The sequence below is a fragment of the Nomascus leucogenys genome, chromosome X, assembly GCF_006542625.1.
Source record: "Nomascus leucogenys isolate Asia chromosome X, Asia_NLE_v1, whole genome shotgun sequence".
Taxonomy (NCBI): domain Eukaryota; kingdom Metazoa; phylum Chordata; class Mammalia; order Primates; family Hylobatidae; genus Nomascus; species Nomascus leucogenys.
The window spans coordinates 15,065,486-15,088,173 of NC_044406.1; the positions used below are offsets into that span (position 1 = coordinate 15,065,486).

General features: G+C 44.0%; 1 protein-coding gene across 3 annotated transcripts in view; it reads right to left on the bottom strand.

The window, feature by feature from the left end:
• CTPS2 (CTP synthase 2) overlaps window positions 1-22,688 on the bottom strand; it is a 122,780-nt gene that overhangs the window by 14,878 nt on the left and 85,214 nt on the right. For all 3 annotated transcript variants that reach the window (XM_030807072.1, XM_003261090.3, XM_030807073.1), the window contains exons 15-16: window positions 10,987-11,042; window positions 7,558-7,654 (exon numbers count right to left, since the gene is read on the bottom strand). In XM_030807072.1, coding sequence (XP_030662932.1) covers window positions 7,558-7,654; window positions 10,987-11,042 — 153 coding nt within the window. The remainder of the gene's footprint in view (window positions 1-7,557; window positions 7,655-10,986; window positions 11,043-22,688) is intronic.

Consider the following 22,688-nt stretch of genomic DNA (forward strand, 5'->3'; position numbering starts at 1 on the left):
CCTTTCCCAGGGTAAGGGTCCCCTGGGATAAACCAGCACAATGTCGACCCATTGGGCTACCCCTGGGAACGCAAGGAGGACAATTGCTTTTCTAGTCACAGCTTTAAGTTGGGGATTACTCATAGCACCATAAAACTGAGCATTTTTTGAACAAAGTGATTCAGAGCAATGATCCATTCATTCAAATATCCTGTCCCTGGCTATGACTCAAACTAGAGATAATAAAATATAATAAGTTTAAGAGGGGGAAGTAAATATAACCTTAAAGCTTTCAATGAGGTGCTTTATCAAATGATCTAAAATCTAGTATGGAATTCAAAATCACAAATTCCCATCACTTACCACCAAAGATCCAAAGCTACTACTATAGTAATAAGGAAATGATGATTGAATGCAAATGTCTACTTTCTTAAGGTAATCATTTAAAGCCCTGCTAGAATAGCTATTATTAAAAAGTCAAAAAACAGCAGATGCTGGCAAGGCTGTGGAGAAAAGAAAACATACTGTTGCTGGGAATGTAAGTTATTTCAGCCACTGTGGAAAGCAGTTTGGAGATTTCTCAAAGAACTTAAACCAGAATTACCATTCAACTCAATAATCCCATTACTGGGTATGTACCCAAAGGAAAATAAATCATTCTACAAAAAAGACACATGCACTTACATGTTCATGGCAGCACTATTCACAATAGCAAAGACATGGAATCGACTAGATGCCCATCAATGGTGGATTGGATAAAGAAAATGTGGTACATATATACCATGGAATAGTATGCAGCCATAAAAACGAAACCATGTCCTTTGCAGCAACATGGATGCAGCTGGGGGCCATTATTCTAAATGAATTAACACAGAAATGGAAAACCAAATACTGCATGTTCTTACTTATAAATGGGAGCTAAACACTGGGTACTTGTGGACATAAAGATGGGAACAATAGACACTGGGAACTACCAGAGGGAGGAAGGAGAGGGGAGTGCAAGAGTGAAAAACTATCTGTTGGGTACTCTAGTCAGTACTTGGGTGATGGGATCCATACCCTAAACCTTAGCATCACACAATATACCCATGTAACAAATCTGCACATGGGCCAGGCACAGTAACTCATGCCTGTAATCCCAGTACTCTGGGAGGCCAAGGTGGGCAGATTTCTTGAGCCTAGGAGCTCGAGACCAGCCGGGGCAACATGGTGAAACCCTATCTGTACAAAAAATACAAAAATTAGCTGGGCGTGGTGGCATGCACCTGTGGTTCCAGCTACTTGGGAGGCTGAGGTGGGAGGATCACTTCAGCCCAGGAGTGGAGGTTGCCATGAGTCATGATAATACCACTGCACTCCAGCCTAGGTGACAGGGTGAGACCCTATCTCAAAAAAATAAATAAAACTGCATATGTACTCCCCGCATCCAAAATGAAAGTTGAAATTATTGAAAAAAAAAAAAAAAAAAAAGCTCTGCTATAGAAAATGGTAGCCACTAGCCACATGTAGCTACTTTTTTTTCTTTTTGAGACAGAGTCTCACTGTCACCCAGGCTAGAGTGCAGTGGCGTGATTTCGGCTCACTGCAGGCTCCGCCCCGCGGGGTTCACGCCATTCTCCTGCCTCAGCCTCCCGAGTAGCTGGGACTACAGGCACCCGCCACCTCGCCCGGCTAATTTTTTGTATTTTTAGTAGAGATGGGGTTTCACCATGTTAGCCAGGATGGTCTCGATCTCCTGACCTCATGATCCGCCTGCCTCAGCCTCCCAAAGTGCTGGGATTACAGGCGTGAGCCACCGTACCCGGCCGTAGCTACTTAAATTCATTAAAATTAATTGAGTATTTGAAACATGTTCAAAGTTACATGTGGCTAGTGGCTACCATATTGAATAGGGTGGACTAGTTCTATCATTGCAGTGAGTTCTATAGGACAGCTCTGATCCCAGAAAAATCCAGTGAGTTCTATAAGACAGCTCTGATCCCAGAAAAATCCAGTGGAGAAATTCTCTACATCTAAGAAGAAACCTCCTTGAATTAGAGGAATATGCAGGTAAGAAAGCCTGATAAGGGGAATGCCACCTTCTCCCAGGAATGTATTCCTTCAAGAAACGCAGAGAAATCATCCACACTTAGAGAAGAAATTAAGCAACGCGGCTTTAAATTTAAGAGACAATAAATCTTACTGCATAACGTGTAGGGACATCTTTGGGAAAAAAAGCAGACAGTAACTGTGCTTTTGTATCACTACAGACAGATGCTGAGCAGTGTAATCATGTAATAGCCAGGGACAGAATATGTGAATGAATGGACCATTGCTCTGAATCACTTTATTATCCAAAAAATCCTCTATGCCAATATGAGGAGAAAGTAAAAAGTTTTTATTTTGATGATGTTCTATCACTTAGATAAAATTATCTGTAAAATAATGCTGTTGATTGCTTTAAACCAAATTCTGACATTATATAATATTAATCTCAAGCTTTGTTGTTCCTCTCAGAACCCTTCAGGAACAGTGGAGATTCGTGGATATGTTTCCAAGGGGTATCTAAGATCAAAATCCTCTGGGGAATTTTCCTTAATAACTGCTTGCAGTCCGCTTTTAAAAACTGCAAGGTTTTACAGCAGCTCTCAATTCCTTTTCAATCCACATGAAATTTGAAAGGCCCAATGGGAATCTAAATCCTTACGATGAAAGAACCTTCTAAATATTTGATGACAATAATGAGAACCAGGAGAATTAAAACTGAATAAGTACTTAAACAAAGTAAACAAATAGTAATTTGCTTAAGAAATTTTCTGCCGGCCGGGCGTGGTGGCTCACGCCTGTAATCCCAGCACTTTGGGAGGCCGAGGCAGGTGGATCATGAGGTCAGGAGATCGAGACCATCCTGGCTAACACAGTGAAACCCCGTCTCTACTAAAAATACAAAAAAATTAGCCGGGCGAGGTGGCGGGCACCTGTAGTCCCAGCTACGCGGGAGGCTGAGGCAGGAGAATGGCATGAACCCCAGGGGGCGGAGCCTGCAGTGAGCAGAGATTGCGCCACTGCACTCCAGCCTGGGTGAAAGAGCGAGACTCCATCTCAAAAAAAAAAAAAAAGAAAGAAATTTTCTGCCTTCTCACATGCTAGGAAGATTTAAGAGGCTTCAATACCAACAGCGATCCACACTTTAATTCTAAATGATGGGCATTTCCATCAGAAACTCTTCTGGAAATGCGTACTTACTATTCTAATTCAAAACTCTAGGCATGAATTGATCATCTTAGGTAGAATGTGAAAACAAGAGAAACAATAAAATCCCACAGCAGTGGTGGCAGAAGGAGGTAAACAACTGGGTTTGCTCTTGCCGCAAAGGACTAGCTAGATGGCCCTGGGCATGTCATTTAACCTCTTTGCCCTCCGGTCTCCTCTGTAAAGTGGGAATAGCATCATCTGCTTTGTTAGTTACATAAGCTATGCAAAGTCCCTAGCAAGAGGTCTAGTGACAAGCATCCAGTAAGTGCACACTAAATGTCCATTGCTTTCCTTCTTTCAGATCTAGGTAAAATGCTACTCTGTTCAAAAGAGCCTTCTTAGACTTCAATTCTCCCCTCTGCTTGGGACCCTGGAAGTACTTGAACAGATTAGACACAAAAAGGAAAAGAGACAGAGAAAAGGCATTTGAAATGGAGAATAGTGACATGAGCTAAGACGGAGAAAGAAGAGGGAGGTTAGAAGACGCATAGGCAATCCAATTTACCTGGAGCCTAAAGCATATAGGCTGGAAATGCAGGTTCTGGAACATCACGGTACCATTTTTACAGTATCCTGCACACACTTAGTACTCAATACATGAGAGTGGTTTATCCAACAAATTAGTGTCACACACTGCAGAGTTCTGTTCTTGTTAGGAGGTATTGGAGAAGGGATGGCTTGGAAGCAGGAAGGAGATTGAGGACAAGTGTGAGCTGGAGTTGGCATGCACTGGGACTAGTGTTCTAGGGACAGCAGTGCAATTCCAAACACTAGCTTTCTTTCCAGAGGCAGAATCTGCAGGACTTGACAACTCACTGCTAGTTGGGATCTGAAGGGGAAGAAGAGCTAATATGTGAAATTTCTAGCCTGATAGTCTAGGAGAATGGTTCTCCACCAAATGTGCCCCCCAGGGACTTACTTTTTTTTTTTTTTTAAGATAGGGTCTTGCTCTGTCACCCAGGCTGGAGTGCAGTGGCATGATCATGGCTCACTGCAGCCTCAACTTCCCAGGCTCAACCTCCTACCCCAGCCTCCCAAGTAGCTGGGACCACAGGCACAAACCACCATGCCTAGCTAATTATTTAGTTTTTTGTAGAGACAGGACCTCGCTATGTTGCCCACGCTGATCTCGAACTTCTGGCTTCAAGTGATCTTCGACCTTGGCCTCCCAAAGCATTGGGATTACAGGCGTCAGCCACTGCACTTGGGTCTCCAGGGGCATTTGATGATGTCTGGAGATATTTTGGGTTGTCACAACATGGGAGGTAGGGATGATACTGGCAGTGAGTAGAGGCTAGGAATGCTGCCAAACACTCTACAACAGGGGTGTCCAATCTTTTGGCTTCCCTGGGCCACAATGGAAGAAGATGAATTGTCTTGGGCCATACATAAAATACACTAACACTAATGATAGCTGATGAGCTTAAAAAAAAATTGCAAAAAAATCTCATAATGTTTTAAGAAAGTTTACGAACTTGTGTTGGGCCACATTCAAAGCCGTCCTGGGCTGCATGCAGCCCACGGACTGTGGGTTGGACAAGCTTGCTATACAGTGCACAGGACAGCCTCCACGACAAAGAATTATTCCACTCCAAATGTCAATCAATAGTGGCAAGGCTGAGAAACCCTGGACAAGGATATTGATGATATCTTAACAGAAACAGGAGAATGAACTAATTGGGAGAGCATGTAAATTTGGTTTTAAATAAGTTGAGATGGAAGTGTCAACACAACATCCAAATACACAAACAGGTCAAGGAGGCACGTGAAAATGTTAAATTCAAGTTAGTTAAATGAAGTGTATATGTGTGAGTCTAGCCCAGGAGTTAGCAAATGTTTCTGTAAAGGGCCAATATTCTGTAAAAGGTAAATATTTCAGGCTTTGTGAGCCATAAGGTCTGTTTCTTAACTACTCATCTCTGCCATGGTAGCATAAAAAACAGCCATGGGCCAGGTGCAGTTGCTCATGCTAGTAATCTCAGCACTTTGGGAGGCTGAGGAGGGAAGAGGCCTTGAGCCCAGGTGAGACCAGCCTTAGCAACACGGCAAAACTCTGCCTCTACAAAAAAAATTTAAAAACTGGCTGCACGTGGTGGCTCATGCCTGTAATCCCAGCACTTTGGGAGGCCGAGGCAGGCAGATCACGAGGTCAGGAGTTCAAGACCAGCCTGGCCAACATAGTGAAACCCCGTCTCTACTAAAAAATATAAAAATTAGCCGGGCATGGTGGAACATGCCTGTAGTCCCAGCTACTCAGGAGGGTAAGGCAGGAGAATTGCTTGAACCCGAGAGGTGGTGGTTACAGTGAGCCAAGATCACACCACTGCACTCCAGCTTGGGCAACAGAGTAAGACTTCGTCTCAAAAAAAAAAAAAAAGTAGCCAGGCAGGGTGATGCACACCTGCAGTCCCAGCTACTTGGGAGGCTGAGGTGGGAGGATTGCTTGTGCCCAAGAGGTCAAGGCTGCAGTGGGCCATGATCATGGCACTGCACTCCAGCCTGGCTGACAGAGCTAGACCCTGTCTCAAAAAAAAAAAATAAAAATTAAAAGCAGCCATAGACAAGACATAAATGAATGAGTGTTGCTGTTGTCGGAGCTCAGAAAATACTACCCTAAAGTAGTTTGAACTGAAGGTGACTGGGAAGACCTCCAAAGCAAGAAGGTCACTCTGATGTTTCCCCCGCCTTTCCATGTGAAAGCTGGCTATAAAGAAATTATCTGACCTACCTTTCCTGAAAGTAGGTCATAAGACCCTCATTCCAGATGAGTCCTGCTCTAGACCTGGGGGAATGGGATGCTACACAGAAAGGCCAAGAAGAATCTGAGTAGACAGACCTTTCTGGGTTTCCCTGTCAGTCTATTACCATTAGAGTATGCCCTTTTGCCCAGTCACATTGCTACATGGCTGTCCACTGTTCATCGAACCTAAGCATAAAAATGAAGTTTTCCCCAAGTCTTTGGGTCTTCATTCCTGAAGACTAAAGTGTCACATAAAACTTTGATTAAATAAATTTGTTATGCTTTTCTCTTGTCAACCTGTCTTGTTATAGGGTTGTTGGTCACAACCCTTACGATGGGTAAGAAGGTCACAGATAACACCTTTCTACCCCTAAACTGTGTTCCAATGAAACTTTATTTATGGATGCAAATTTGAATGGCATATACTTTTCACATGTCACAGACAGTATTCTTTTTTTAATTTTTTTAACCATTAAAAAATGTAAAAATCATTCTCAGCTCATAAGCTGGCTGTAAACAGCAGGCTGGACGCGGTGCACAGGCAGTAGTTTGCCAACACCTGGGCTAGAACATCAAGACAAAGAGCTGAGACCAGCTGTGACCATGAGCTTACCATGTCCTTGCAAAGCTGACTGAGAAGAACACTGCCTTCTGTCTCATCAATAGTAAATGTGTAGTTTGTGCCTATGTGCTCATGGGTGTTCCAGCCTGGTTACTAACAACAACTTCGGTGTTCTTCCTCAATTCTGATGCCTTTATTTCTGTTCTGTTTGCTCTTAAAAACAACTCTGGGGGCAGTGATTAGTGTTCAGAAGTTAAATGACTGACCCATGCTTGACCACCCAGCACAGTGGAGAAAGGCAGGAGAGAATCCAGGTCCCTCAAGCAACAGACATCAACATCAGTCACCAAAAATGAGGTGGCACTTGGCTATTCTTTCTCAAAAGAGGAGAGCAGGCAGGGTGCCACTCAACAGTGCCACTCTGCCTTTCCCAGAGCACCTAACCTAGAGGCTGGCACAAAGAAGTTGCCTCAGAAAGAGAGGAGTTGGTAAGGAAGCATACTAATTGTAGAACTGGTAGACTTGGAATAATACATCATTTTATGGTGGAGTCAGACTAATAGGCTCCAAAATGATCAGGATTATAAGCAGTCTGTTTTTCTGAGACAAAGTCTCACTCTGTCACCCAGGCTGGAGTGCAGTGATGCGATCTCGGCTCACTGCAACCTCCACATCCTGGGTTCAAACAACTCTCCTGCCTCAGTCTCCTGAGTAGCTGGGACTACAGGTGCACGCCACCACGCCTGGCTAATTTTTGTATTTTTAGTAGAGATGGGGTTTCACCATGTTGGCCAACCTGGTCTCGAACTCCTGACCCCAGGTGATTCACCAACCTCAGCCTCGCAAAGTGCTGGGATTACAGGCGTGAGCCACCATGCCCAGCCAGCAGTCTGTTTTTTTTTTCATGTACTTTGTAGTTACATATTTGTTTCAAAGGAGAGAAGAAAAGAAAGAATGCAAAAAAACTGGGTCTCAAATTAGTCTGTGGTCCACAAAAAGGCAAGTTATCAGGAAGCTTTTTAAAAATAAAGAGGCCACTTACTTGCCAGTTCAATGATTTCCATCCTGTCTCCATCAACATCCTGACCTACAAAATTTAAGTCATTCTGCTCAAATTGGTTGATCAGGTTAGGGTTTACCTGCAAAACAAGAAATTAAGTGTTTATGGGCCACAGTGCAATACCAGCTGCCATACCAGGTCCTTCACCAATTGGGTGGGTTTTCCATTTCAGTGATCCTCTAACTAGTAGTTAATGTCTATATTCAATGCTCAAAGCCATTTTTAAACTCATGATGAACCTGAGATATAAAATGTAACCACAGCACCTAAATCTAGGAGGCCGACCTTCTATTACCCAAAGGTGAGATTCAAAAAGTAGGCCCTGTGACCCAGACATTCTGACTTGGAACATTGAGACTAGTTATTTATAGCCATTTCCATGTTTGCTTCTTCCCTTGAGTTATGTGTACTTACCTATCTCTCCCCGAATCACAAATTTGCTTGAGGATTAAAACTATCTTATTTCCCTTGTGACGAACCCCAGTGTTTTCTTTACATGCAGTTACATAAAAGCTCTAAAGAGAAGCTTGGAGCAAGTTTTCTACTAAAATATCATAATAGATGGCAACTCGATGACCTGGCTTGTGGCCCTTTCTGGCCCCCATCTCACCTTAGCCCTTTCCCAAACCTAAGGACTCCTTTTCAGCCTCTCCTTCAGTGAAAGTGCTTCCCTGTCTAAAATTAAGGTGGAGTCTCACCTATTCTTTGCAATCTTAACCTCAGAGCTTTTATTCTACATTTTAAAATTATACCAGTTCTCGTATTTTGTCATTATTTTTCCTTCCTTAACAGCTTTAAGACATAATTCACGTACCATACAATTCACCCATTTGAAATACACAAATGATTTTTCGTATATTCAGAGGTGTACAACCATTACCACAATCAACTGAAAAAGAAACCCTGTACCCTTTAACCTCATCCCCCAACCCCCCATCACCCTGACCTGATCCCCTGGCAATCACTAATCTATATCCCACATCTATAGATTTGCCTATTCTGGTCATTTTATATTAATAGAATCATGCAATATGTGGGCTTTTGTATCTGGCTTCTTTCACTCAGCATGATGTTTTCAAGGTTTATCTATGTTGTAGCATAAATCAGTACTTCATTTCCTTCTATGACCGAATAATACTCCATTGAATGAATACACCACATTTTGCTTATCTATTCACCAGTTGGTAGACATTTGAGTTGTTTCTGCCTTTTTGGCTATTATGAATATTGCTGCTATGATCATTCAGATAAAAGTTTTTGTGTGGACATACATTTTCATTTCTCTTGGGTATATATCTAGGAGTGGAACTGCTGGGTTATATGGTAATTCTTATGTCTAACCTTTTGAGAAACTTCCAGATGGTTTTCCAGAGGGGCTGCAATGTATTCCATTCCAACCAGCAATGCATGAAGGTTCCAGTTACCCCACATCCTCTCCACTACTTGTTATTATTGTCTGTGTTTGATTATAGCCAGCTTAGTGGGTGTGAAGTGGTATCTTTTTGTGGTTTCAATATGCATTTCCCTGATCACTAATGATTGTTGGGCATCTTTTCATGTGCTTATTAGTCATTTGTACATCTTCTTTGAAGAAATATCTATTCATATCATTTGCAATTATTCATTATTGAGTTGTAAGAGTTCTTCATATATTTTAGATACAAGTCCCTTATCCAATACAGGATTTAATCTGTAATTATTATGTTATCTTATTTTTTGTCCTCTCCATTAGAATATTAGCTCCCTAACAAGAGGGAGACCATGTCTATCTTTCCCCTTTCCATCTCCAGTGCATACCAGATGCAAAATAGGTGTGAATGAATGAATGGCTACGCTATTGTGTACGTAGCAGTTCTTGCACCTTCTCATTGCCACTTAGGCAAAGCAGCTCAATAATTTCTATCCCACCAGTTGGGCCCGTTCCCAATGGAAGTAAGACCAAAAATGTCCTACATGTACCAAATTATGTTCCTTGGTCATAGTGACACTGTTCATTGCCTACTCAGCATTGATTCCCACAAGTCCTCCTTCAAAACAGAGCCCTAGGCTTGTCCTGGTATCCACTCCACCCCTATATGAACCAGGAAACTCCATCTGTCCCATTCCAGAAACTGGTTCTAACTGGTCTAAGCCAAACATAATAAACCCAGCCCTCTTGGAAGATGAATATTGCAAGAACCCAGGTTTAAGCCCACTGATGTTCAGCATTGCCCTGAAAATGGCTACTGGTTCACAGGTGGGCAGGTAATCTAAGTTGATTTCCCTGTCTGGAGAGATGCCTCTTGTCCCAGATGCTGCTGGCAGCCACCTGGGAACTATGAGGGAGACCAGCTAAAGGACGAAGCAGACACACAGACAAGGGTAGGGCTGAGATAACCACAGAGACAACAGGAGCCCTGGTTGTGCCATGCCTGGAGCCTGTCCAGTCTCTGGACAACCTGGTGCCTGAGATAACAAATTTCCTTAATGTTTAGGCTGGTTTGAGTGATAACGAGCAGGGATTTCTGTTCTTCACAGTCAAATGCATCGTAATTGACACACTTATTAATCCTGGCATAGACGATCTACATTCAAGAAATCTATGTTTCTCATGTGGCAACCTCAACAACTAACTCCTTTTACTCATGTGACGCTAAGCCTCAAGCTTACTGTAAATTTCCAAAGAGGTTCTCAAACCAATCACCCCGATACCCAGGGATGCAACCCATCCCAAAAGGCACTTGGTTCCTTCTCAGAAGATTCAAGTCCTCTTTTCCACAAACCTGGCAAAATAAAGGACGGGGGCTAAGGATAAGAAATGATGGCCTTATCCCGGGCGTGGTGGCTCACGCTTGTAATCCCAGCACTTTGGGAGGCCGAGGTGGGCGGATCACGAGGTCAGGAGATCGAGACCACGGTGAAACCCCGTCTCTACTAAAAATACAAAAAAATTAGCCGGGCGTGGTGGCGGGCGCCTGTAGTCCCAGCTACTCGGAGAGGCTGAGGCAGGAGAATGGTGTGAACCCGGGGAGGTGGAGCTTGCAGTGAGCCGAGATCGCGCCACTGCACTCCAGCCTGGGTGACAGAGCGAGACTCCGTCTCAAAAAAAAAAAAAAAAGAAATGATGGCCTTATCATGATCTAGAAGATGGCAGTTAGAGTAACAAAGGGCATTGACAGGCCCCGTGTGCAGGTATGTAAAGATTTTGCCTTTGGAAAGCCAAAAAGATGACAGCCTCCGCCCCCTACTCCCCATCCCCGTCCCCTCGGCGCCCATCTCCTCTGGAAGTGGGAGACTGTGGGAAATGTGGTCCTCTCTGAGCCCTGTGAATACCAGCAGGCTGGACACCTTTTCCAGAGGCTCAGCTTGTAATCACTGGGTTCCTCACTCTAAGCACCCATATTCCCCAGTAATTCAGCATGAAAGCCATACCTCAAACCGATGTCTGTGTCTTTCTTCTATAAAAGGAACATCACCATAAAGTTTCCCTGTAAAGATACAAGAGTGAGATTAATACTAGAGTAAGCAGCTTTACAAGCACATCCATGACGCTTTGTGGAGGAAGGTGCTTGGATCGCTATCTATCTATCAGAGGACTAAAAATGAACTAATAGACTCCACATAGTCATCTAGATTTTCTTTTTTTTTTTTTTTTTTTTTTGAGATGGAGTCTTGCTCTGTCACCCAGGCTGGAGTGCAGTGGCGCGATCTCGGCTGACTGCAAGCTCCGCCTCCCAGGTTCACGCCATTCTCCTGCCTCAGCCTCTCCGAGTAGCTGGGACTACAGGCGCCCGCCACCACGCCCGGCTAATTTTTTGTATTTTTAGTAGAGACGGGGTTTCACCGTGGTCTCGATCTCCTGACCTCGTGATCCGCCCGCCTCGGCCTCCCAAAGTGCTGGGATTACAGGCGTGAGCCACCGCACCCGGCCGATTTTCTTCTTTTCTAATAGAAGATGGTGATAGCTTCTTTGAAACCCTGAAGCAATTCTCAAGTAAGCCATCACCATTGCATAAAAGAAAGCCAGATGCTACACAAGTCCACCACAGAATCCAGCAGATCTGCCCTCCTTATATACGCCTGCCTGCAGGACCAAGAGACGGTTATGTCTGCACTATCGCTTCAGTGCAGATTTGTAATGAGGCTCATTTACAAAGGAAGAAAACAAAACTCGGGGCAGGGAAGGGACTTGCCCAAAGCCCTGCCCTACTGGGCAGCGGAGCCTGTTCTTGAGCCCAGGCTTCCTCACACCTGGTCCAATGCTTTCTCCACTCCACCAGCCGCCTCCAGATTTTCACACCGTACTGGCCACATTCAAAATGTACCCCACCTTAAAAATGTACCTATCCTATGATCCTACAATTGGACTTCTCAGAATTTATCCCAGAAAATAGAAATGAGGACAAAGACTTAACCACAAAGATGTGCACTGCTGAATTATTTAATAGCAAACAACTGGAAGCAAGCTGACCATCAAGAATAGATGAACTGGTGGATTAAACGATAGCACATCTATGCCAACAGGTCTTAACCAGGGGTGTGTGGCTGAGAATCATCTGGGGAGCTGCCTAAACATGCCTACGTAGCTGAGGCACTGCAGCTAAGCACAGCACCCTGGGCATGACCAGTGTGGCAATGGGCACGGCGATCAGCAAGCTGCCTAGTGACTTCATTGTCAGGTGAATAGGAGTCGGATCCATCACCAAACACCTCTCAAGAATGTCCCCATTGGGAACATCACACACCGGGGCTTGTCGGGGGGGTAGGGGGTTGGGGGAGGGATAGCATTAGGAGAAATACCTAATGTAAATGATGAGTTGATGGGTGCAGCAAACCAACATGGCACATGTATACCTATGTAACAAACCTGCACGTTGTGCACATGTACCTTAGAACTTAAAGTATAATAATAATAATAATAAAAAGAATGCCCTCATTGGAGCATGTGGAGAAGCAGGATGGTCCAGGGACCAAGTGGGTTCCAGCACTGGAGCAGTCTGAGTGGGCCAGAGACTCTTCCTACAGCACCAGCCCTCAAAACGCAGATCCCAGGTACACAGCCAAGGGTTAAGAAGATAACAGTGCTGGAAGTCATGCTCAAACTCCAACAGAATCAGGAGCCATGCTCAGTTCAACAGGCAGGAAATTAATCAGACTCTCAAAGACATCATGAGGCTAGAACAGGATGTTTCAACCAAGAAAAACCAAATAAATCCTTTCTTTGCGTCTTGTTTGAGCTTTTGACTTAGATCAAGCAAACACAAATGGGTTGTATTCTCATATAACTTTGTACGATCAATGATCACAGCTGAACTTCTATTTGCAATTCTGTCCATACAGACTGAGCTCCCTGGTGATGATATGAATGACAGTGAATATTTAAGGAATGTGTTTTAGAAAAAAAGGGAATAGTGGGGGCAGGAGTTCCTTTGAGAGAATGCCAACATACCACTGGCAGGGGTCATTCAGGACAGCTTAAACTAAAACAATTGCTTCATAAAAATTAAAAGAAAAATGGGAAATAAAGCACAATAACATACAGTTAGAAAACACAGAAGCATCAGGAAGGCTGGGCGCGGTGGCTCACACCTGTAATCCCAGCACTTTGGGAGGCTGAGAGGGGGAGGATCACTTAAGGTCAGGAGTTCAAGACCAGGCTGGCCAACATGGTGAAACTCCATCTCTACTAAATATACAAAAATTAGCTGGGCGTGGTGGCGGACGCCTGTAATCCCAGCTACTCAGGAGGCTGAGGCAGGAGAATCGCTTGAACCTGGAGGCAGAGGTTGCACTGAGCCAAGATCATGCCACTGCACTCCAGCCTGGGCAACAAAGTGAGACTCTGTCTCAAAAAAAAAAAAAAAAAAAGAAAGAAAGAAAATAGAATGGTGGTTGCCAGGGGAAGGGGGAGTTGCTGTTTAATGGGTATAGTTTCCAGTTTTGCAAGATGAGAAGAGTTCCGGAGACTGTACAACAATGTAATGTACTTAACACAATTGAACTGTACACTAGGAAATGGTTAAGATGGTACATTTTATGTTATGTATATTTTACCACAATTAAAAATTTTAAAAATAAAAAACAAAAATCATCCAGCCCCACTCTTGTCCATGATGCCCTCTTACTCTGACTCACCCTTTATTCAAACCTCCCACTCCCACCCTTTGCAACCTGACTTTTGTTCCTGTGACTTTACAGAACTGCTCTCTAAAATCCAGCAGGTCTGTCTTCAGCTGCCACCCTTCCCTTTCTGTGACCTCTGCTCCTCCAGGCACTTTTTGCCCCATCTACCTGTTCATCATCCTCAACTGGGGACCCCTGCCCAAGACTGTACCCTCTTTTCTTCTCCCACATTCGCTCCCTTGGAAGCTATCACCCACATAGCTGTCCACTCCCATTCTATACCTTCTGATCCTTATCTTTCCCCTGGTGCCATATCTCCTATTTCCAGGGGGCTAAAGGCAATCATCCATAGCATCTAATACGTTGGTACAAAAGTAACTGCAGGTTTTGCCATTATTTTCGACGGCAAAAACCACAATTACTTTTGCACCAACCTAATAAAAAAGTAAAACCACTACCTGCTGGGCTTCATTACCTCTTTTCTTGGTAGAACTGCCTTGCTTTTACACAAATGTCTTTTTTGCACCAGTGTCTTAATTTACTTCACTTTTAAGACTAGCCGCAACCATGCCTTCTGCTAATTAGGCATTTTAAGGACCAGAGCCCTCTCATATGTGCAAGAATTTGCTGATGCTTATCTAATTCAGTGCTTATCTAATTCAAAGGTCCTAAGAGGCTGCCCAGGGTGCAGATTTTTGTTGTATTTCACTTGCAGAGTGCTGGCAAACACACAATATTTTAAAAATGTAAATAAGTTGCCAACATTAAACGTCAGGAGATTTTACATAAAACTCCAGATTTCCAGATTCTCTTAGAAGACTGGCAGCAGTGAATCCACAGTTCTTGATATAACTATCAGCTGTGGAAGTCGCGTCTTTGATGGGGCACGTGCTTGCTGATTTGCCACAGTCCCTACCACTCCTTACTGCCTCTCTAACTCTAAGGCTCAGTGTAGCTGCTGCTGATTGTTGAGCTTGAGCTGTGGCATTTCTCACACCTGCCTGTCTGCATGGCCTATTGACCTAGATGCTCAGTGCAAAACTGACTCAGTGCTTGTGTCTATCCTTAAGCTAAACCCACGGTTTCAGACTGGCTTTCAGAAGAGGCCTGGGGTAGGGTCTTTGCTTTCTGCACCCCCTGCTCTCCACCCACAAGACACCCCTGAAACCTGCAAAACCTTTTCTCAGGATTCTCAGTGAGGGCAGCATCCAGCTCTAGGAGCTGTTTGGGTTTTTCTGCCTCCCCTTTGATTAAGGTCCAGCCGTTTGGTACAGTGAGGTGGTCAAAGAGTCAGCTCAATGACTTTCTAACAAGTGACCTGGATGAGTGACTTAACTTTGCTAAGATTCCTTTCTTTTGTGCAGAATGGTGGCTGGGTCCTAGGGGTGATGAGAGCAATGTCTTAATTACTGGTGCTCAGAAAGCACCGAGTTGCAGCCAGCCACAGCTGGCTCCTTTATTTCTCCTTTACTTTCTCCTATATTTCTCCTTTATTTCTTGCTTTTGAATTTTAGAATGTCATTTCTTCAATTTTTATAAAATATTTCATTTCTTTTAGTATCTAAACTCCTCCCCCTTCCCTAATTTTATCTTCCTGATCTGCTTTTATCTCAATTTTCTAGTATAAAACATCCGAGTTGAAAAATGTGTCTTTGCTTTTAACTCTATATTATAGCATTACATTCTTTTTCATCACTTTTGTTGTTGTTGTTTTTGTTTTGTTTTTTAAAACGGAGTCTCACTCTGTCGCCCAGGCTGGAGTGCAGTGGTGCGATCTCAGCTCACTGCAACCTCCACTTCCTGGGTTCAAGTGATTCTCCTGCCTCAGCCTCTCAAGTAGCTGGGATTACAGGCATGCACCACCACGCCTGGCTAATTTTTGTAGTTTTAGTTGAGACGGGCTTTCTCCATGTTGGCCAGGCTGGTCTCAAACTCCTGACCTCAAGTGATTCACCCACCTCGGCCTCCCAAAGTGCTGGGATTACAAACGTAAGCCACCACACCCCACCTTTCATCACTTTCCTTTGTTTTCCATTTAGTATTCTTATCCCATTCTTGGCGTCTCTTTCCTTAGATCTTATGCATTGGCAAGTGGGGAGCTAGCAGCCAAGAAAGACAGAATAGAAATAACCTTGCAAGAGCAAGAGAAAGCCTCTTCTTCCCTCCCACTCCCCTAGTGGGACCTCATTCTTAATGCCAGGTCACTAACCGACGTTTGCCCCAAGCTTTGAGCAGATCACAGGTCAATGCTCTCCAACATCAACCACACTTAAACAGTGCCTTTTCTGTGCCAGGCACTGTTCTAAGGGCTCCCGCATATCATTTATTTAACCCTCACAAGAACCCCATGAGGCGGCGCTCTTATCTCTGTCTTTCAGATGCAGAAACTGAGGCGTGGTGCGGGTAAGTAGCTCCACATAGCCAGAGACTGAGAGCTGAGGCCCAGCGGGCCTCTGTGAGCAGTGGCTCCACGGGCTGGGCTCTTAACCACTCCACTAGTTCCCTTCGGTGAAGTGATGAGGACAAGTGCTTGTCTAGAGAGGGGGCAGGGATGCCATCTGTTGTTAGGATGAAAGGTGCTATGTCCCAGACCTATGAACCTCCATATTAACAAACACGCTTTAGCGAATGGTTTCCCCAGTAAAAGGCAAGAAGCAGTAAGAAGACAGCCACCCTGCAGTGTGGACCTGGGCTCTGGGGGTCAGGCAGGGAGGCTCGCCAGGTGGTATGCAGCTCTCACGAAGCCCTGCCACGCTCCTCTGGAATTTGTGTCTCAGCACAATGACAAATTACCATGGCATGGACTCAGGGTCCCTAAATCCCTGGCGACCTCTTTTAAACTGTTATGTAAATTACCTCATTAACTCAGTCGAGGATTTTTTTTTTTACATGGTTTTTCTTTTTTTTCTCCTGCTCTAATGTTTCATGAACGTTCAGTGTTGGTTTCGGTTTTAATTTTTAAACTTCCTAATCTAATCACACCAGGAGCCAGAAGCTGTTTTTCCCTATCAATGCTTTGATAAGAGACAAGAAAGCAAAAGCCACTTTTATAGCCCCTGAAAACTTCTCCCCATTTCTTTCAGCTCTTTCAAATTTTAGATTTAACCACTCTGCATTTGCAATGCCATAAACTGTACCGGGACTCCCAGCACTGGGTCTCACTCAGTATCTTCTTAATGGGCCTCGTGCCTCTGTTCTTTCCAAACAAAACCTTTTTGCTCTTACATTAAAGCAGAACTGGTCATTTTAGTCAAGTTCTTCTTTAATACGAGGAAATGCAGAGAAGTTCCCTGAAAGGAATGAAGCCTTTTCTTAAAGCATTCCATTTCCACCTGCCGAGTCCAGAAGGCTTCACTGGTGTCTTGCATGCCAGAGTCGTGTCATGCTCCTGCCAGCATCAACCTGAGGAGCTCTCCCTGGCCTCCTCTGCCAGCTGTTATCTGCCTGCATCAAACCTCACTGTCCCCATGTCATCTGTTCTGAGGATGAGGGCCAGCTTCACAGAACTCTGGAAATCACCAGGTCCTAGTCTCCAGTTGTATAAACTGCACTGCCCTGGGCTCCTTATTCCTTGAAGTTCGTTGTGTTGCATTCTTTTTTTTTTTTTTTTTTTTTTTGAGAGAGTTTTGCTCTTGTTGGCCAGGCTGGAGTGCAATAACGCGATCTCAGCTCACTGCAACCTCTGCCTCCTGGGTTCCAGCAATTCTCTTGCCTCAGCCTCCCAAGTTGCTGGGATTACAGGCATGCGCCACCACACCTGGCTAATTTTGTATTTTTAGTAGAGACAGGGTTTCTCCAGGTTAAGTCAGGCTGGTCTCAAACTCCCAACCTCAGGTGATCTGCCCACCTCGGCCTCCCAAAGTGCTGGGATTACAGGCGTGAGCCACCACGCCCGGCCCTATGTTGTGTTGCATTCTTAACTGGATCAGATACACCTCCCCATAGGGAGCCCACAGTACAACCCCGTGCTCAAGGCCCACCTCTTCCCTCCTCTCTCTCCTCGAGCCTGTGGGTCTTCTCTGCACCCTTCCACCTTGTGGCATTCCCCTGCTTCTAGGGTAAGTGCTCCCTAACTGTTTGGGTGCTGGTTTGGAAGGCATAGAGAATTTGGGAGCTTTAAATTAGGTTGATGGCTGCACAAAATGAAGAATAACATTTCAAGCCACGTGAAAATGATATGAAATCAACTTTCAGCACCCATAAATAAAACTCTGTTGGGACACAGCCATGCTCATTCATTCACATATTTGTCTGTAGCTGCTTTCACACCACAATGGCTGCAAAGCCAAAAATATTTACTATCTGGTCCCTTATTGAAAAAGTGTACAAAAGGCCATTGAGGATCTCTTGAGGCCAAGAGTTTGAGACCAGCTTGGGCAACAAAGAGACCCCATCTCTACAAAAATTTTAGGCCAGGCACAGTGGCTTATGCCTGTAATCTCAGCATTTCAGGAGGCCGAGGCAGGTGGATCACCTGAGGTCAGAAGTTCGAGACCAGCCTGACCAATATGGTGAAACCCGTCTCTACTAAAAATACAAAAATTAGCCAGGCGTGGTGGCAGGCGCCTGTAGTCCCAGCTACTCGGGTGGCTGAGATAGGAGAATTGCTTGAACCCGGGAGGTGGAGGTTGCAGTGAGCCAAGATCATGCCACTGCACTCCAGCCTGGGCGACAGAGCAAGACTCCGTCTAAAAAAAAAAAAAAAAAAAAAATTAGAAATTTGCCAGGCGTGGTGGCACATGGCTGTAGTCCCAACTACTCAGGAGGCTGAGGCAGGAGGACTGCTTGGGCCCAGGAGGTCGAGGCTGCAGCGAGCTATGATCACACCACTGCACTTCAGCCTGGACAACACAGCGAAACTCTGTCTCTAAAATAAAGAAATAAATAAGTTTGGGGCTAGCATTCCTACTAAATGCACACACACCAGATTGTGCAGTATTCAAACACGTGAACTGAAATGGTCTGAAAAACACGTTCTTTCTAGTAGGTGGCAGTTTGGTTTGGAAACCACACTCAACACAGACAAACTCTTGCCTCCCTTGCTGGATGTCTTGGCAACACATCTGGGACTTGACCAAGCAAATTAAGGCCAGGGTCTTGTGATATTTTAGAGACACTATCAAGTTGTTGGCCATCCCTGAATGAGCTCTGAACCTTGTCTGAATTTCTTTGTGCTTTATTATTTTCCCATCTCTTGTGCTTTCAGTTGACAGCCACAAGCAAAACAATAAAGTTTATTTTTGGAGTCTTAAAACCGTCTAATAACTTAGTTCCTCAGTGTTCCCCTGGCTCCCCTCTCACCTGAGCCTGATCCCTCCATCTTTAGCCACTCCTCATTCTACATTTCTTACTTTTCAAAGCACCCCACTTAAGACTTACCCACACTGTGCCACTTCTCCCTGCTTTTCAAAAATCGTCTGAGTTAATTAATCAACTAATAGCATCACTATAAGGAGACAAGCCCTACTATCTAACTTTCCAGATAGTATAAGCTTTTTTAAGGCCAGACACAGTGACTCATGCCTGTAATCCCAGCACTTTGGGAGGCTGAGGCAGGAGGATTGCTTGAGGCCAGGAGTTAAAGACCAGCCTGGGCAACAAAGAGAAACCCTGTCTCTATTTTTTTAAATTAAAAACTTTTTAAAAGGGAGAAAGATGAGTTTTTAAAAAATCGAGGTATAATTTACATGCAATGAAATATACAGACCTGAAGGTAGAGCATCAAGGAGTCTAACGATTGTGTGTTTCAAGAGTTACCTTTTTTCTTTCTTTTTTTTTTTTTTTTTTTTTTTTCCGAGACAGAGTCTCGCTCTGTCACCTAGGCTGGAGTGCAGTGGCGTGATCTCGGCTCACTGCAACCTCCGTCTCCCAGGTTCAAGCTATTCTCCTGCCTCAGCCTCTTGAGTAGCTGGGACTACAGGCACACACCACCATGCCTGGCTAATTTTTGTATTTTTAGTAGAGACAAGGTTTCACCATGATAGCCAGGCTGGTCTCAAACTCCTGACCTCAAGTGATCTGGCCACCTTGACCTCCCAAAGTGCTGGGATTACAGGCATGAGCCACCATGCCTGGCCAAGAGTTACATTTTGGAGAGTGATTATAACACTAGATGGGGGAGCCAGGACAGCATGTTTTATTAGAAGACTAGAAAATAACGTGGGAAGAGTGTCCAAGCCCTGGTTCTGACTCTCCCAACTGTGTGCCACTTCATCTCTCAGTCCTCCATTTCCTCAGCTGAAAATTAAGGAGGTTAGATCAAACGGCTTCTGAAAGCCCCCTTAGTCCTATTCTCTGTCATGAAATAGGATATGTATGCAAGCCAGTAGAGAAGTGGGGAGAGGATGTCCTTCAACTCTGCCTAGGATGGGAGTAGCTCACTGCCTCATCCGTGGAGTTCATTCAATGTGCAGTTCTTTTTCTTTTTCTTTTTCTTTTTCTTTTTTTTTTTTGAGACAGGATCTCACTCTGTTGCCCAGACTGGAGTGCACTGGTACAATCATGGCTCACTGCAGCCTCAACTCCCTGGGCTCAAGCAATCCTCCTGCCTCAGCCTCCTAAGTAGCTGGGACTACAGGTGCGTGCCACGACACCTGGCTGATTTTTTAAAATTTTTTTGTAGAGACAGGGTCTCACTACGTTGCCCGGGCTGAAAGGTTCTTGTTTGGACCAGGGTTCAGCAGACTATGGCCCAGCCCACAGTCATGGGATCCCCCCGACTGTTTCTGTCTGGCCCTTGAACTAAGAATGGTTTTTACATTTTAAATTGGTTGAAAAAATTAAATCAGAGAATATTATTTCATGCCACATGAAAATGATATGGAATCAACTTTCAGCGCCCATAGATAAAGTTTTGTTGGGACACAGCCGTGCTCATTCACTCACATATTTGCCTGTAGCTGTTTTCACACCACAATGGCTGCAAAGCCAAAAATATTTACTAACTGGCCCTTTATTGAAAAAGTTTACCAACCCATAGTTAAGAACTAATAAAGACTTCAGATCTGGGCACTATGTACACAAGTAAATCAACTTTAGAAAACGTTTTCACTTTGTAGCAATGAACAGAAATAGGGCTCTTTTTGTTTCTGTTAATAGAGCAAGAAGAAAAATAATCGTACCAAAAAGAGTAGGGAAAGCAGGAACACAAGTACAGTGAATGTCATTATGACCTTGCTCAGCCCTTCTTTCCAACAATCTGGCAGAAATATCAGTCATAAAAGTGTTCATACCCTTTGACCTAATAATCCAACTCCTGGAAACCTATCCTAAGGAAATATTCAAAAGAACGAAAACACCGTGTCAAGATGTTCAATTCAGCATTTTTCTAACAAAATGCCAGAAACCATGTGAAGTGTTTTATCAGTAGGAAATGAATCAGCAGAATATGGCTCCTTAACGCAATTAAATACTGTATGCACAGGTCATAGACAGGAAGACCAGATACAGGAAAAAGTGATGCTACCAGAAAAGACTACATAAAAACTAATCTTGATGAAGTCTGGAAAAGACCATGGATATGCAATTAATACTCACTTACAGGTTTATAGATAATACAGTTTAGAAAAAAATCTTTTCTTTTTTAATTGGCAATAGTTGTACATATTTATGGGGCACATAGTGATGTTTCAATACATATAATGTATAGTGATCAAATCAGGGTAATTATTTTGAATCCTTTAACAAATCTCTCCCTCTTCCTCAAAATGTCTCATTTCTAAGGACCCTTGAATCAGCTTTGATAATTCTACACACACTGTCATTAGCCCTTTTATAGGAAAAGGCCTTTGCAGATGAAGACAATACATAGAACACAGGATGGGAACTTCTAGGAACACACTGCTTATAAGCAGGGCAAATAATCATTACCAGTACTTTTGTCCAAATCAATTCAAACCTATAATCTCCACTTCAGAAAAAGTGAATTCATAGTTTTCATAACCCTTAAGGAATTAACAGGTGATTAAGAAAAAAAGAGGAATTGTTCTTGAATATAAAAGTTAAGCTCGGCTGGGTGCGGTAGCTCACGCCCATAATCCCAGCACCTTGGGAGGCCGAGGCAGAAGCATCACCCTAAGTCAGGAATTCCAGACTAGACTGGCCAACGTGGTGAAACCCCACCTCAAATAAAACACAAAAAATTAGCCAGGCATAGTAGCGCATGCCTGTACTCTCGGCTACTCGAGAGGCTGAGGCAGGAGAATCGCTTGAACCTGGGAGGCGGAGGTTGCAGTGAGCCGAGATGATGTCACTGCACTCCAGCCTGGGCGACAAGAGCAAAACTCTGTCTCAAAAAGAAAAAAAAAAAAAAAAGGCTCACTCTAGTCATCTGTCCACTGTGGCTATCAATATCTTAAGGCTGCGATCCTATTTCAAGGCATTATTTTTTACTAGAGGACTCTTTACTTTCCTGTTTTTCTATTTAATCCAAGCATTGTAACTACTGGCCTATAAGTCCAATTTAAATGAAAAAAATGAATAGCATTTCAATGCTTTCTATCAAAATTGTTAATTGTTTTCACAGGCAATGTAGGCAAATGTATTTTGTTCATAGCATTCTTGTAAAAATATGCTGACTTGGAAAAAAGTCTACAAAAGAAATATGCCAATACGGGATGGGGGAATCCTACAAAAGAAATGTACCAGCTTATAAAAACATAAATAAATACATAAAATTCTACAAACGAAATATGTTGACTAGGAGGAAAAAAAGGTCCATAAAACACTATCGGCCAGGCACGGCAGCTCATGCCTGTAATCTCAGCACTTTGCGAGGCCGAGGCGGGTAGATCACTTGAGTTTGGGGGTTCGAGACCAGCCTGACCAACATGGAGAAACCCCGTCTCTACTAAAAATACAAAAATTAGCCAGGCGTGGTAGTGGGTGCCTGTAATCCCAGCTACTCAGGAGGCTGAGGCAAGAGAATCGCTTAAACCCGGGAGGTGAAGGTTGCAGTGAGCCGAGATCGTGCCACTGCACTCCAGCCTGGGCGACAGAGTAAGACTATCTCA